Source organism: Oryza brachyantha, chromosome 1 (assembly GCF_000231095.2).
Source record: "Oryza brachyantha chromosome 1, ObraRS2, whole genome shotgun sequence".
Lineage (NCBI taxonomy): Eukaryota > Viridiplantae > Streptophyta > Magnoliopsida > Poales > Poaceae > Oryza > Oryza brachyantha.
In genome coordinates this window covers 15,009,478-15,023,618 of record NC_023163.2, presented here as the reverse complement: position 1 = coordinate 15,023,618, position 14,141 = coordinate 15,009,478, and the positions used below count along the sequence as shown (strand labels likewise).

General features: G+C 39.3%; 2 protein-coding genes across 2 annotated transcripts; one reads left to right on the top strand and one right to left on the bottom strand.

The window, feature by feature from the left end:
* The first annotated feature begins 232 nt into the window (after nucleotides 1–232).
* On the top strand, nucleotides 233–7,427 carry LOC102715996 (protein kinase and PP2C-like domain-containing protein). Its single transcript, XM_006645910.3, has 12 exons — nucleotides 233–504; nucleotides 603–720; nucleotides 1,291–1,457; nucleotides 2,502–2,569; nucleotides 2,664–2,887; nucleotides 3,812–3,863; nucleotides 4,300–4,825; nucleotides 4,902–4,971; nucleotides 5,047–5,266; nucleotides 5,354–5,458; nucleotides 5,703–5,798; nucleotides 6,928–7,427. Exons 1-12 carry the CDS (start codon nucleotides 378–380, stop codon nucleotides 7,120–7,122), a joined length of 1,968 nt encoding a protein of 655 aa, XP_006645973.2. The 5' UTR covers nucleotides 233–377; the 3' UTR covers nucleotides 7,123–7,427.
* Nucleotides 7,428–8,663: 1,236 nt separating this feature from the next.
* Nucleotides 8,664–10,853, bottom strand: LOC102711024 (bidirectional sugar transporter SWEET2a). Its single transcript, XM_006644228.3, has 6 exons — nucleotides 10,474–10,853; nucleotides 10,249–10,285; nucleotides 9,935–10,151; nucleotides 9,629–9,787; nucleotides 9,332–9,451; nucleotides 8,664–9,226 (listed from the first exon to the last, which is right to left on the bottom strand). The coding sequence occupies exons 1-6, from the start codon at nucleotides 10,565–10,567 to the stop codon at nucleotides 9,116–9,118; spliced, it is 738 nt and encodes a 245-aa protein (XP_006644291.1). The 5' UTR covers nucleotides 10,568–10,853; the 3' UTR covers nucleotides 8,664–9,115.
* Nucleotides 10,854–14,141: the final 3,288 nt, after the last annotated feature.

Here is a 14,141-nt window from a genome sequence, read left to right as displayed (position 1 = left end):
TCATAAATAAAAATATGAAGGAAGTACTACACAATTAATATCTGATCTCATCTGTTATACGTTTTACAGCTCGTGCTACAACTAATTTATAGTGGCTCACTTTTTTTTATTTTTTTAAAATATATTTATAGTTAGCCCAATACTCCTTACCAGTAGCCAGTAGCCAGGAGACAAGCTGACTTGACCGCAAACGAAGCCGCGCGAGACTTGCGGTGGTGGGTGGTGCGTCGTGGAACAAGTCAACCAATCCATCCAAACAACAACTCTCCCAACCGTTGGCCGCCTCCTGCCCTCCCATCGTCCCGCCGGCCGCCGGTTCGATCCGTCCGTGCCCCCCTCCCTCGGCGCGGCGGCGGCGGCGCTCGCCGACGAGGAGGATGGGGATGGGGCTGGAGATGCCGCCGGAGGAGTCCAACCGGTGCGTGCGCGGGTGCTGCCGCAGCGCCGCCATCCCGCTCCACCTCCCGGCCTCCTCCTTCGCCCTCCTCTCCCCCATCGCCAAAGGTGAATCCTCTCCTACGGCCCGAAGCCTCTCTCCGGCTCTCCGCTGTGTGCCTGTGTTCTGAGGCGGGGGATTTTGGTTCTCCGCCCTTCCCGTGCAGGGTCCGAGAGCACCGTGTACGAGGCGCGGCTGGCCGGCGAGCGCGTCGCGGCCAAGAAGCCCGTGCTGTCCACCTCCGACGACCTCGACAAGTTCCACTACCAGCTGCAGCTGCTCTGGTGGGTCTCTGTCACCCCCCTCCCCCCCAACATGTTTGTTTCGTTGCCCACCAAATTCCTCTTTCTGCTGTCGTCGTTTGGTTGGCTCATGTCCGGCAAGGAAGCTAGCGCTCAAAACCAATACTAGCATTTTTGTAGTTTGGTAGAGACTTCTGATCATAAACCGTCGAAGGGTCAAAATGACTGGAGCTCATGCTGCCATTATTGTTCGACAACTGTTTAGCACATAAGGTGAACTCGAATGGAGTGTTAATTATAAGCTTGTATGCAACTGCAATAACATGGTAGCGGAAAAACAATTATAGTATGGTATTGTAATCTTGTTTTGGATGGAAGGAACCTATTGTAAATATTGGTTGATTTCACAATTAAAATCTAGTAGAATTGATACATTATGATACTTTAATTATGACATGTAACACTTGTAAAAGTTGCAAAATGTCAATTCAGCTTTCAACTGTTGGTTTGAATGGTTGTTTGTAACTTCATATCCTGAATAAGTGAAAACATACTTTCTTCAAGAATTGCTCTTGACTGGTTTGTTCAAATGAAATGGGTCTGTGTATGCAGTGAACTGGATCACCCAGGGTTGGCAAGGCTGGTTGCAGCACATGCACGCCCTCCAAATTACTTGATGTTCTTTGACTTTTTTGAGCCTCCGAACCTTGCCGACAAGATACATGTTGAGGAGTGGAACCCTTCTGTACAGCAACTGGTCACCATTGCCAGTGATCTAGGTCCCAATTTGTTGCAATTAACCTTCTTTTTATTCCTTAAGAGATTGTATCATGTGATGTATGTGTTGCTTTTCTGTATTAGAATAAGACAAACTGTTTTAAGTGTAAAATACGTTGGCTCTCTTAAAAGTGGACAATACTCTTGTTTAAGGAGTTAGGGCCCATCTTAATAAGTTGAGTCAATCATAAACAGGTAGTTTCTCACTTGTTTCATGCAACTAAGGAATTTTTTAACTCAGTATCACTTCTGAGCTTGACGTAATGATTTCTTGTCATCATATGTATTCTGGACTCGATAACATGTGAGTTCTGGCCTACTTGGACATTTTCTATTTCTCAATTTAACTTTGGTGTCATCTAATGCATTTAATTTATGTATGTGTTAGCAGTTTTAAGTAAGGTAATTAAGATCTGGATCCTAGGCAGCATTATTTTCATATGCTCTAGATCACTATTTTATATGGATAGGATCAGTAATATAATGGTTCTGTACTATTTTCAATGTAGACATTCTGAAATCCTTGTTGCACATCTTGTTCTTGATCTTAGAGTAAAGAATGGCATGAGAAGTGGTTTTGGCACATTTGCAGCAGTTCAGTTGAAACTATGTAATTTTGCGCTATCACTTTTGTCCTTTCATATGCAGCAATTGTTGAAAGATTTTTCATTTATGATTAACATGCCACTGTATTACTCTGCTAACCTTTTCTGGTATGATACTTATTATGTAAATGAATGTGTGCAAATGTAAAAGTAATGCATAAATAGCTATTTTCCCCTGAATATAAGGTGAAATACAAAATATTGCTCCTGAAATATACTCTCCTTCCCATAATAAATCCCTTATATCATGGGATGGAGGTAGTAGATGAGAGCGTCATAATGAGGTGTTTTTAAGTTCATGGACCAAGTATTAATGGCTATTAATTAAGGAATCAGTTCTTATTAATTCAGAATAAGAAATATGTGATTGTATTTAGTTTGTTATGCTAATGCAGTGTCTTGCTGGCCCTAACTGGAATTGAACACCATTGTAATTTGCAGCAAAGGCTCTCCAATACCTAAACAACATTGGCATAGTACACAGAGATGTAAAACCTGCAAACATCTTGGTATGTTGTGATTTTGTCTTGTATATTGGATGATTTAAGTTCTATACATTATGTATTTGTACATGCATTAACAATATCTGATAATTTTGTACAGCTAGATAAGGACTTCCATCCACATCTAGCAGATTTTGGATTAGCCATGTACCAGAAGGACATTAAACATGTTTCAGTTGAAAACTGGAGATCATCTGGCAAGCCTACTGGTGGTTTCCATAAAAAGAATATGGTTGGGACACTAATATACATGGCACCAGAAATTTTGAGAAAGGACATACATACGGAGAAATCAGATGTATATAGCTTTGCAATATCTATCAAGTAAGATGTCTCTCTCTCTCTCTCTTTGAATTAACTGTAGATTGGCCCCATCTACTTCAATTGTTTTTTAACATACAATAATGTGTACTCCATTGCTTGAGAAAATACGTTTTTGTTTTTGGTGGTATGCATGACATGTTGCTTCTGATTGTAGTTTGTTTCATATAACCAGTCCACACATTCATATATGAAGATGGTTGCATGGAGGTAAATTGTCATTTCTGTATTGGAGGAATTGACGCTTCCCGTATAGACTTCCATTACATATACATTTCTGCTAGGTGATATATGTCTTGATGAACAAATGTTGGACATGGAAATCTACATGAATGTTCTCTGACATTTGTAACAAGTGCCGTGTTCACACAATGTGACACTCATACCATTTTATTCTCCGTTGTTGAATACTAGTTCATAGGAAGCATGCTTTATTTTGGTTGTTTGCCTTGCAGAGATATTAACACTATTAAGGTAAGCAATGAATTAACCATTTTTATTGTGTTATGATCATGTCTTGTTAAGGCCTGTTTGTAAACAAATGTATACAAGTTTAACTTCTGAAAAATGCTTTGATATGGTGACTAATTGCACATCTGCACGACACATGCTTCTTCTGGTGAACTGTTAATATTAATGATTTCACTTCAACTGGTAATAAATAACTGTACAAGGAGATGGGACATGTTTGGCTAAATCATAATTGTATACAGTTGATGTGAATTCATATGACTGCCATGGTGAGATTTCTAGCTCATTCAAAACAAAGCTGCACAGTTCCAAATCTTGCACACACTCTCCCACTCTTTCTCAGGCTTCCACTTACCCTGTGTATGCCAAAATTTTGTTCAGAATAAGTTAAAGTACTAAACTATCTTTGTTGGTTTTGATGTGTTAACGGTTTCATTTGTTTTCATCAATTTACAGCGAATTACTTACTGGTGTGGTACCTTATACAGACCTACGAGCAGAAGCACAGGTACATTTTTTTTTTTTTGTTCTTTACCTTCGTTTCTTTCACTCCATCAGCACTCAAATATTGTATTCTTTCTAAATTACATGATGTCATTTTGTTAAAAATGCTAATTGGACATGCATCTATCCATCCCCACACATGAATACCATTTATTTCCTGCTGCCCTGGTAGAAAAGTAAAACAAGTACATTGACATTCTTTACCAATCAGAAATTGGGGTTGATTGTAATCTGTAGTTCGATTGTGTGGCCCTATTTATGTGATATACAAATCCTTGAAATTGTAACATCATTTATCTTCATATATGTTCAATTGTATGATCATGCATGCGTGCCTGTAGCCCTTGATTAGCTATAATTACATATATAATACAGATTCAGCAGAAAACATGTGAGGTACACTATTTTCTACAATTGAGAACTCACTGATTTTTCTTTAGGCACACACCGTACTTGAAATGACTTACACTGAACAACAACTTACAGCAGCGATTGTTTCTCAAGGATTGCGCCCAGCTCTTGCCCTTCCTGAGTCTGGTGCTCCCCCTAGCCTTTTGTCACTTATTCAGCATTGCTGGGACCCCGATCCTCAGCAGAGACCATCATTTAAAGATATAACTGAAGAGTTAGAAATCATCGAAAAGGATATAGCTTTAAATTCTTGCCCGCCTGCATCTCCTGTAAACAAGAGTCAAAATGGCAACACAGAAGTACACCACTATCAAGAAGCATTGAACTGGTTCAACCAAGGGGAGTTGTTTGTGAAGAAAGGAAACAAATTGGGCTGTAAAGTTGATCATTTGTCTGATACTTGTGATCAGTCCTCTAAGTACTGTCCAACATTAAGTTGGGGATCTTTTGCAACATGTGGACGAAGAGAAACAATGGAGGATACCCATTTTATGCTTCCCAACATGAGGGAAGAAAAGGATCTGCATGCTTTTGGCATTTTTGATGGTCACAGAGGTCTACAATTCAACACTCAACAATGTTAATTCTTTACTAACTCGCATTATTGTATCTTACACCACAGTTCCTACAGGTTCAGCAGCTGCTGAGTTCTCAGTTCGAGCAGTCCCTGGTTTTCTGAAGCAGTTTGATTCCAATACAAGGTATGGAATGAATGCAAACAATCTGGTGACATCTTTCATGCCTGAGGTCTACATCTAACTTTTGTTTTCTCCTAGCCCAACTAATGCCCTTACAGAAGCCTTTGTAAGGACTGACAGAGCATTTCGAGAGGAATTAATTCTTCACCAGAAATCAAAAAGGATAACACAGAAAAACTGGCATCCTGGTTGCACAGCAGTGACAGCACTGGTAGTGAGGAACAAGCTTTTTGTAGCAAATGCTGGTGATTGCCGAGCGATTCTGAATCGTGCTGGTGAACCATTTCCTGTGACTAGGGTTCGCACATATTTCTTCTTTATTTTTCACTCTTCTTGAAGTTTAAGCATATATAACGTAAGATATGTTTCCATTCTATCTTGGTAGGATCATGTTGCTAGTTGCCCAAAGGAAAGAGAACGGATTATAAAGGAAGGAACTGAAGTTAAATGGCAAATTGATACATGGCGTGTTGGGGCAGCTGCTCTTCAGGTACTCTTTCTGGCATGTGATCATGTGAGCATCATACACTATGGTAGCCACAATTGTTGAGGTCCAACCAAACATACATATGCTACTTTGCCCAAAATTCTACTTGGGTTAATTGGTTTAAGAAAATTCGTTCTATAATCTTTCACACTATAAATTATGGCTTGATAATCCTGTTTCTTGCAGAAGAAAAAAGATAAACTGTAGGGTCTGTAGTTTACACGAATGAGTGGCTATTTTTTGACAGGTCACACGGTCCATTGGTGATGATGATCTCAAGCCAGCAGTCACAGCACAACCGGAGGTTATAGAAACCATTTTATCGTCTGATGATGAGTTCCTGGTAGGTACCATAGTTTTTAATCTGTGCGGTTTCTTATCCTTCTCATACATCAATTGTTATGTCTTAGAACAAAGTTGACATCAGTACGCCACAAAAATATATTATGTACTTTTTGTTTGATTGATTGTTAATCTGTCACTTGAATGATCACATCAGCTTTTCAAAGTTTAGATATTCTGCTGGGAGGTACTTTTTTTTCCTTATATAAGAACACTGAGCAATAACTGTCACCAAAACATAGCGGTAAATACAAACATGTGTATGATCATTCTTAAGTGCTGAGAAATAGACCAATCGCCCTTTTTTTAAAATTTTGCTTTCCTGTGTTGGTAAGGATATCAGTAATCCAGTATTATTTACTTTTTCAAAACTTTTAGAGTAAATTTCACAAAACTACATATACTTTGATGAACTATCATAAAACTAAAGGTTTGAGAACGTGTATCACAAAACTATAGATTTAGCACCAAAACTTTCACAAAATTACATAGTTAAGATATTTTATCACAAAACTGCAAATTTAACGTTAAGTTTATCACAAATTACAGCTTTTGTAACTTAAAAAAAGTAAGTGTTATGTACTCTAAACTCTAAATTTTGTAGTTTTGCTAATAAAGTTCACTAAATCTGTAGTTTTGTGATATAATACCTTCAATATGTACTTCTGTGATAAATTTGGTGTTATCTGTAGTTTTGTGATTAACGCCCTTAAATCTATAGTTGTGTGATAATTTAGTCAAAGTATGCATAGTTTTCTGAAACTTGATATGCATTTGAATTGATAAATTATTTTTTCTAATTATTCGTTAGGTATGTAATTAAATTACATTTCTTTGAGAAACCCCTTCACTAGAAAATCCTGTCTCTGCTTGGCTGCAATGAAGCTCTTTCTACATTGTTGGACGCTGCTTCTAATATGCATTTCTTTTCTGTTCCTAACTTAATGTAAACACGACTCTTCGAAAAAGAGATGCCATTCCAAAGTTCTGACTTCATTTATAAGGAGTAATACTCTACCAATGAACCTCAAAACAGAGTAGTGCTTGTGCAAATTCCAAGCACTGCAACATGACATCAAAGATAACAAATCTCATTATAGATTCGCATTACTTCATTTGATTACCTGCAGGTGATGGCTAGTGATGGACTGTGGGACGTGATGAGCAACGAGGATGTCCTGTCCATCATCAAGGAGACAGTAAAGGAGCCTGGAATGTGCTCCAAGAGACTGGCAACGGAGGCAGCAGCGCGGGGCAGCAAGGACAACATCACTGTCATCGTCGTGTTCCTTCGCCCCGTCACCACTGCTGAGCGAATATACTAACCACAGAGCCTTGTTGGTAACTTCATCATTACTGTATTTTTTTACATGCCATTATCACCAGAGCAAATGAAAATAAGGCAAATAGTCATTCTTGTACACAAGTTGGGATCACCCTGTCTAGGGCAGAAAGATGATTAGTCTTTCTGATAGAAGGAGATTTAGCATTCTTTTATTGGTCAATGTTTATGCAATTTATGCAACGCTGTTTTCGTCTCATTTGTGCACCTTCCAGGCCAAAAGAACAAAACATATTTCTTCAGTAGTGACCCCTTGAAATTTTGTGGAATTGTCGATGGTCCAAGTTTGAATGCTTTCGTGTTGTCAGTTTGATCAATTCACCTGCTAGATAATCGTTATTCATACAGTACCAAAATTTTCTTTGCCAAACCTGGATAATTCGGAGGCAACTTGTCTTTGCCAAAGCCGTGAGGCACGTGAAAATTAATTGTTGGTCCAGCTGTACTTATCTTAATAAATACCGTGAGTCATCTTTTCGCTTTTTGGAGAAAAAAATCAAATGGTATATTTACAAACGAAAAATAACTTGTAAATAAAACTTTTATATACGTGTTCTTAACGATTTTAGAGCCAAGGCTAAAAAATAAACTATGATTAAAAAGTCTTTAAATCAACTATTGAAAATTTAAATATTACTCCCTTAGTCCTAGATTATGTGAGATCATGAATATTCACTTGTAATTTTTAACAATTTATTTTATTCAAAAATTTAGTGTAAATATAAAAATATATAAGTAATACTTAAACTACTTTTAATAATAAACAAAATAAATAATATTTTTAAATTTTTTTAATAAGACAAGTGATCAAATATTACAAATAGAAAGTTAAAATCCTATATAATATGGAACAGAGAAAGTAATTTATAAGTATAAGAAAAAAAAAGATAGGGTGCAAATAAGTGTGACAGGCCACGATATGTCATGTGAAGTTAAAAAAAACTCATTTATAATATTATTGCCTCATTAATGTTGTTGTGTACAAATCACAACCGTGAATGAAGTCTACGCAACAACAATTCTGTATAATTAAGGAACACTGTACCTAAACAAATAATAACTCGATGACATTACAGCAAAGCTGACCGGTACTATAAACGATCAAAAAGAAAGATCGCTTGCTTAGTTGCGTCGCCGTGTACGAATGGAAGAGATCAAGAAGCAGCGATCTTTCTTACAGAAAAACTGATCAATTCGGATAACCACCGCATACACTTGTTATATCTTCAGAATTTTTCAGATCACCTCAATCAGGTGTCAAACAGAGATGTAACCATCCAGCAGAGAATTGAATCCAAGCTTCCTGTTCGCAATTTCGCGCAAATCTGGTAAAATAGCTAGAATTTGGGAGAAGAAAGCAACTGGATTGATTTAGGACCAGTTCCAATTTAATACATCAACTGTTCTGTACTAGAATCCTAAAATGAATCAAGTAGATTGCTGACATTTTTGTGTTCTTGTGATCAACAAAACAAAACGTGCAAGCTGTACTGAGACAGAAATAGCTTGCAAGAAAGTGATCTCAATGAAAGCTACTCCCATGGAAAGGCCCAGTTGAGACCACGTGAATTTTCTTACTGGCCTTTGGCTAAAATAAATTAGGCGCTACAAATATAATTTAAAGTAAATAAGCGCTACTGCTTGCTTACAAACTCAGGTAGATAATTTTTCTCCTGTTATGACTCCAATTGAAAATTTGACGATTTTTTTCTCAGACTATTCTTGTTTACATTTTACGGTAGCTTTGAACAAAGGGAACAAAGAATCAAGAAATGATATGGCAGCTAACAAACAGAGCTGGAGCTATCCATTCATCTCAATATTTTCACAAAAAGCTATTTGTACATTTCATACCACAGAATAATTTTACAAAAGAACAGTAAACACCATCACCACCACCACAAAACCTCAATTTGTGATAACCAGGCGAGGAAGTTTCAAGAGAAGGGAGTGGCAAATTGCTTGTAGGACCTTGCTCATGTTTGTGTGACAAGCAATGGGAGCCTGTCCTCTGTAGATCCTTTTCTGAAATAGCTATAGAGCACCAATTGTATGATACCCAAAACGGTTCCAATCCCATTCGGAATCTGAAATTGACAATTCAACAAGATGAATGAATGAATGAACGCGTCAAGCGGATAAGAATCTAAGACAGCCTCCTAAGCAAAAGGTACAGCTAACTGAAATCTTACATAAATGAAGAAATCATGCAGTAGAACTCCATACGCGAAGAATGATATGCTCATCAAGAACATAGATAGCGATAAATAGAAGGGCATGTACTCCACGCTCCTCGTCCTGATCACCAAGTTCTATTGAAGACAAAAATGCATAGAAACATAATAAACATGAATACACCGTTCTAAAGAACATTTATGGAAAAACCAGTCAAGCTTAACTACATAAAAATGCATATAATGTTTACTTCAATCTACAACTTTAAGTGAATTAGAAAAAAAAACTAAAAACTACAACTCATTAGAACTCACAATGATGGACAAGGGTGAAGCAAACATGAATATGAGCGACGCGACGCTGAGGTAACCGACGAACAGTTGCCGAGTTTGGTGATCAAACAACACCAAACTAGCATACACAATTAGCGCGAACACGCCGAACACCATAACCAGCAGGCTGGACACCTTCACCTGCAGCAATGCCAGCAACAAGCCACCTTCATTAGTTTAAACGGATAAAGATAAAGAAGAAACTAAAGAAAGAAAAAGTCAAGGTCAAGAGCATATGCTGGAATCTGATCTGAAGGTGGCAGGGCAGGTAGAGGCTGGTTAAGCTACCCTCTGCTTGGCGTCGGCGAAGGCGACGAAGGTGGCGGTGTAGGCGAGCTGGAAGACGGCGCCGATGGAGTTGACGGTGGCGACGAGCACGACGCCGTAGGAGACGAAGGGGAGGCCGTACCACAGGCAAATCAGGCAGTTGAGCAGCGAGTAGATGTACGGCATCGCCGAGAACTGCTCCGTCGACCCGTTCCGGACGATCCTCTTGAACGTCGGCCTGGAATCGTCAGCCATTTTCATCAGTTTGTCCGCCATTGAAGCGATTGAGGGGAAAAAAAATCAATTCTTCTTGAGAAAAAAAGAGGGGGACTTACAGCGGGGAGACGAAGAGCACCAGAGCGAAGATGTTGCCTGCGTCACAGCAAAAAACAATCAAAATACGCACGGAAGAAGTGCCAAGAACTGTCTCCCCAATCCAACCAAAACTGCCAAGAACGGGAGAGCATCCAAAAAATGGGAGGAGAGGAGAGATGGGAGAGAAGTATACTACTCTAGCAGTAGCAGAGAAGAGAATGTGTAGAGGAAGCAAACGGCCTCACCTGCGATTCCCGCCCCATAGCAGCAGACGTCGTGGAAGGGAGAGCCGGTGGTCGTGGCACCGGCGGCCGCCACCGATAAGCCCAGAGAGTTCATCAAAGAAAGCTCTTTCTTTTATTAAAAAAAAGGAAAGAGAGAGAGAGAGAAATCAAAACAAAGGAAGCTGCTTGCTGGTTGCTGCCACTGAATCCCGCCCCTTGGATCCCCCCAGGGAAGGGAAGGGAAGGGAACAATATCGCGGCAGAGAGAGAGAAGAGAAGAGAAGCAACTGCGGGCAGCTCGCCGGTGAGGGGAAGAAGATGAATCGAAGAATCGGCAGGGTGGTTCACCCCGCCCTGATCGTCGTTGGTAGCCTGCGTTTCGGGGTGGTGGCGGTGGCAAGGCTTGGTAACTTGGCTTGCGCTGTCGCGCGATATAAGCATGCGGGGAATGCGGGATTACGTTGGCGTGGCCGTGAAATTAATCGTGGGGAATTTTTTTTTTCCTTTTGGGATATGCTGCTTGGTTTATTTTTCCTCGTGTAGGCAGCTGAGGTCGTGGTCTCTCGAGTCTGCCCTGTGGAGCAGGAGGTCTAATCCGGTACTGCTCTCCCTTTGTAGATTCCCTTAGTGCATGCACGCACCTCTATCGAGTAGCACTACAGAAAAAAAAAATGTCACGTAAGATGAACTCATAGATAAGATACCTCTCTAACAATGCAAGGTGTTCTATTTAGATTCTACATAAATATTACTTTTTACTTTTTAATCTCTCTCCCTCTCCTCTCTGTCTCCCTCCCGTCCGAGCTGCGACGGGGCCATCCCGGTGACAGCGGCGGTAGATCTAACGCCCTGGCGGAGCTTGGGAGGCGACGACGATCCCGACGGGCGACTAGCCGACTTCGGGGGCGACGGGTAGCCTCGGCCCGGGCGGTGACAGACGTGGCTCGGGAGGCGACGGCGACCTTGGCCCAGGCGGTGACGGACGCGGCCCAGGCGGCAATGGACGACCTCGGTGTCTCTCTCCTCCCTCTCACTTTTTCTCCCACTTTCTGACCCACTCTAACAAGGCGTCGCGTGCCCTCTAGGTCGCGCGGGTCCTTGTGGAGGGACGGTCTACGAACAGCTGTCGAGTGTGCTCCGACGTGGTGGGCTAGAGTCACACGCCACGTCGGAGCACTGTATATGGCCTTATTTTTTGTGGCATGCTTTTCAAAGAATTTTTTTAATTTTTTAAACATTTTTAATAAATAATTTTATTACTAAACTCTAGGAAAAACATTTCTACCGTATAAACCTTTTATCCATGCTACCAACATTGACGTGGTGAAACGGCTTGCCACACCATTATCAGCATTGTCTTACCAGGCAGGACAACCATGCCATTGTCGGTGGCGTGGCAGCTTTGTCTTACCAGGCAAAACTGCCATGCCATGCAATGCCACGTCAACCAGGCTACATGGCAGTGTTGTCTTACCACACCACCAACACTGGCGTGGCCAAATAGGTTTGGTTTTGAAAACATTTTGTTCGGTTGTTTAGTAAAAAATTATTTGCTAAAAAGGTTTATTTAATAAAAAAATCGTCTTTTAAACTGCTAACGGTGTATTTTTATAAAAATTTCTAAAAATCCTATTAATCTACTTTATATTTTTTATAATTATTAATTAATTAATCATATACTAATCAATTACTATATTTTTCACGCTGGATAACTAACCTATAGTTTTATCGGAGTACCAGCAGATAAGTTATCAGTCATCGGCGCATTGGCTTGATAGGGATCTAGATCTGTTTAGTATCTAGCTTGATATTGCTAGGCGTAATCTTGAACTGTCTCGGTTGGGTCCGATCTGCTATGATTATTCTTAGTAAGCTAAGTTAGATATTTTATACATCTCGATTGATTGTCTGTCGTTTATAGCCGATAATCTTTGTCGATCTACATGCTTGTTATATTTATATCAATAAAGTAGCTGATTGCCTTACTGTGTTATTTTTATACCAATCGGCCTGATTTAGTTAGATCGATAGTTATTTATGTTGCATCGGCTCGCGAGAATTACACGCAAATTGGTTTTAGCCGATCGCAACAAAGCATTCATTGTTGAGTTAATATTATTCTATGTAATTCGTTGGGTTATTTATTAGCCTTATCGATCCATGTTTCCTATAATTATATCATGCTCGACTACATACTGTCTTGGTTAAGTCAAAGTATGTTTGGTTCGATCTGGTTATAGGAGCTCATCCAATCGACTAAGCTTAATAAGTAACTTGGCGGATTATATTGGCCTAATATTTAATTCAAGTATATTTATATCAAGTTTCTAGCCGGTCCAAGCCTTTTAGAGCCGATCACTTATCCTATCGGCTAACCGTTGCTACACCAACATCCTATCGACGGGATATTTTGTTACCTATCGGCTCGATAACCGATCGGCTTGTTTTACTGTTTATCTTGTCAGTTGCAAGATGAAACTGACTGGCACACCCAAGAATTTAGGTTCTGCACTGAAGCTGTCTAAGATTGACTCTCAAACCTTCGTATGTGACACGTCAGATCATATTTTTTACGTCAACACTATACTACTATAAACATTGCTAACATTGGTGGCAGTGAATTTGTCACCATTACGGACTACTTATTTTTTATCTATACTTTATTTTTTAATAAATAATTGTGGATTCCATATATTAATTGTTTCCACTAACTCAACTTATTATGGGAAGAAAAGAACCTATACCAGTAGTGGTAGTGGTAGTAAATCTATCATCCTCACCAACTTCTTTTTTTTATGTATACTATATTTTTTAAAATAAATAATTATGAATTTCATAACTTATTCGTTCTCACTAACTCAACTTATCATGAGAAGAAAAAATATTAAGATCAATAGACCCATATATCAATAATAAATATATGTAACAATTAAAATATAAATATGGTATATAAAAAATAATATTGTTATGATATTTTTTAAAAAATTAAGTTATGTTATAACCCACAGGCAACGTGGGCAATATGCTAGTATCCTAGTAAACGGCACCAAACCAGGGATATCGCAGCTGGGCCTAGGAGCTGACTGGAGTCCAATGTGTACGGCGTGGGCATCCCTCTGCGCACATGCGTGCTATTGTGTGTGTCAACAAGTCCTGAAGCGAACGTTGATCTTTACCTGCACGCTGCAACTGAAGAACGTATCAGTCAGAGATGTTGAGATCCAAGGTATTTTTCTTCGTGCGGTCACACTGGCACGCGTTCCTCAGTTTGTGCATTACCGGAAGGCACCGTGTTGATCATTTTGGAGCTATCGAGGTAAACTATATGGTGCGTGATAGTAGTACTCCTTACAGTTGTCAAATACATTTCTAGAATTTAAATATTATATTAAAATATAATGTCTTTTATACTAGTATTCGTTACGACATATTTGCAAATAAAAAATAATTTATAAATAAACTTTTATGCATGCTCGTAGGTACTAGATTTGTAAATAACCTGTTCGCAGTCAATTCAGCCAAATGAGATTTTAACTGGCTATGATTCATTAAACCACGATGATGGATTTAATGTGTAATTTTTAAGTTTACAGACCTAGATGATATCTACTCTCAGGTTTAAGGTTTAAGTATCTAGATGTTCAATTTTAGAGTAGTTTAAGGATCTAGATGTATAATTGTTAAATTAT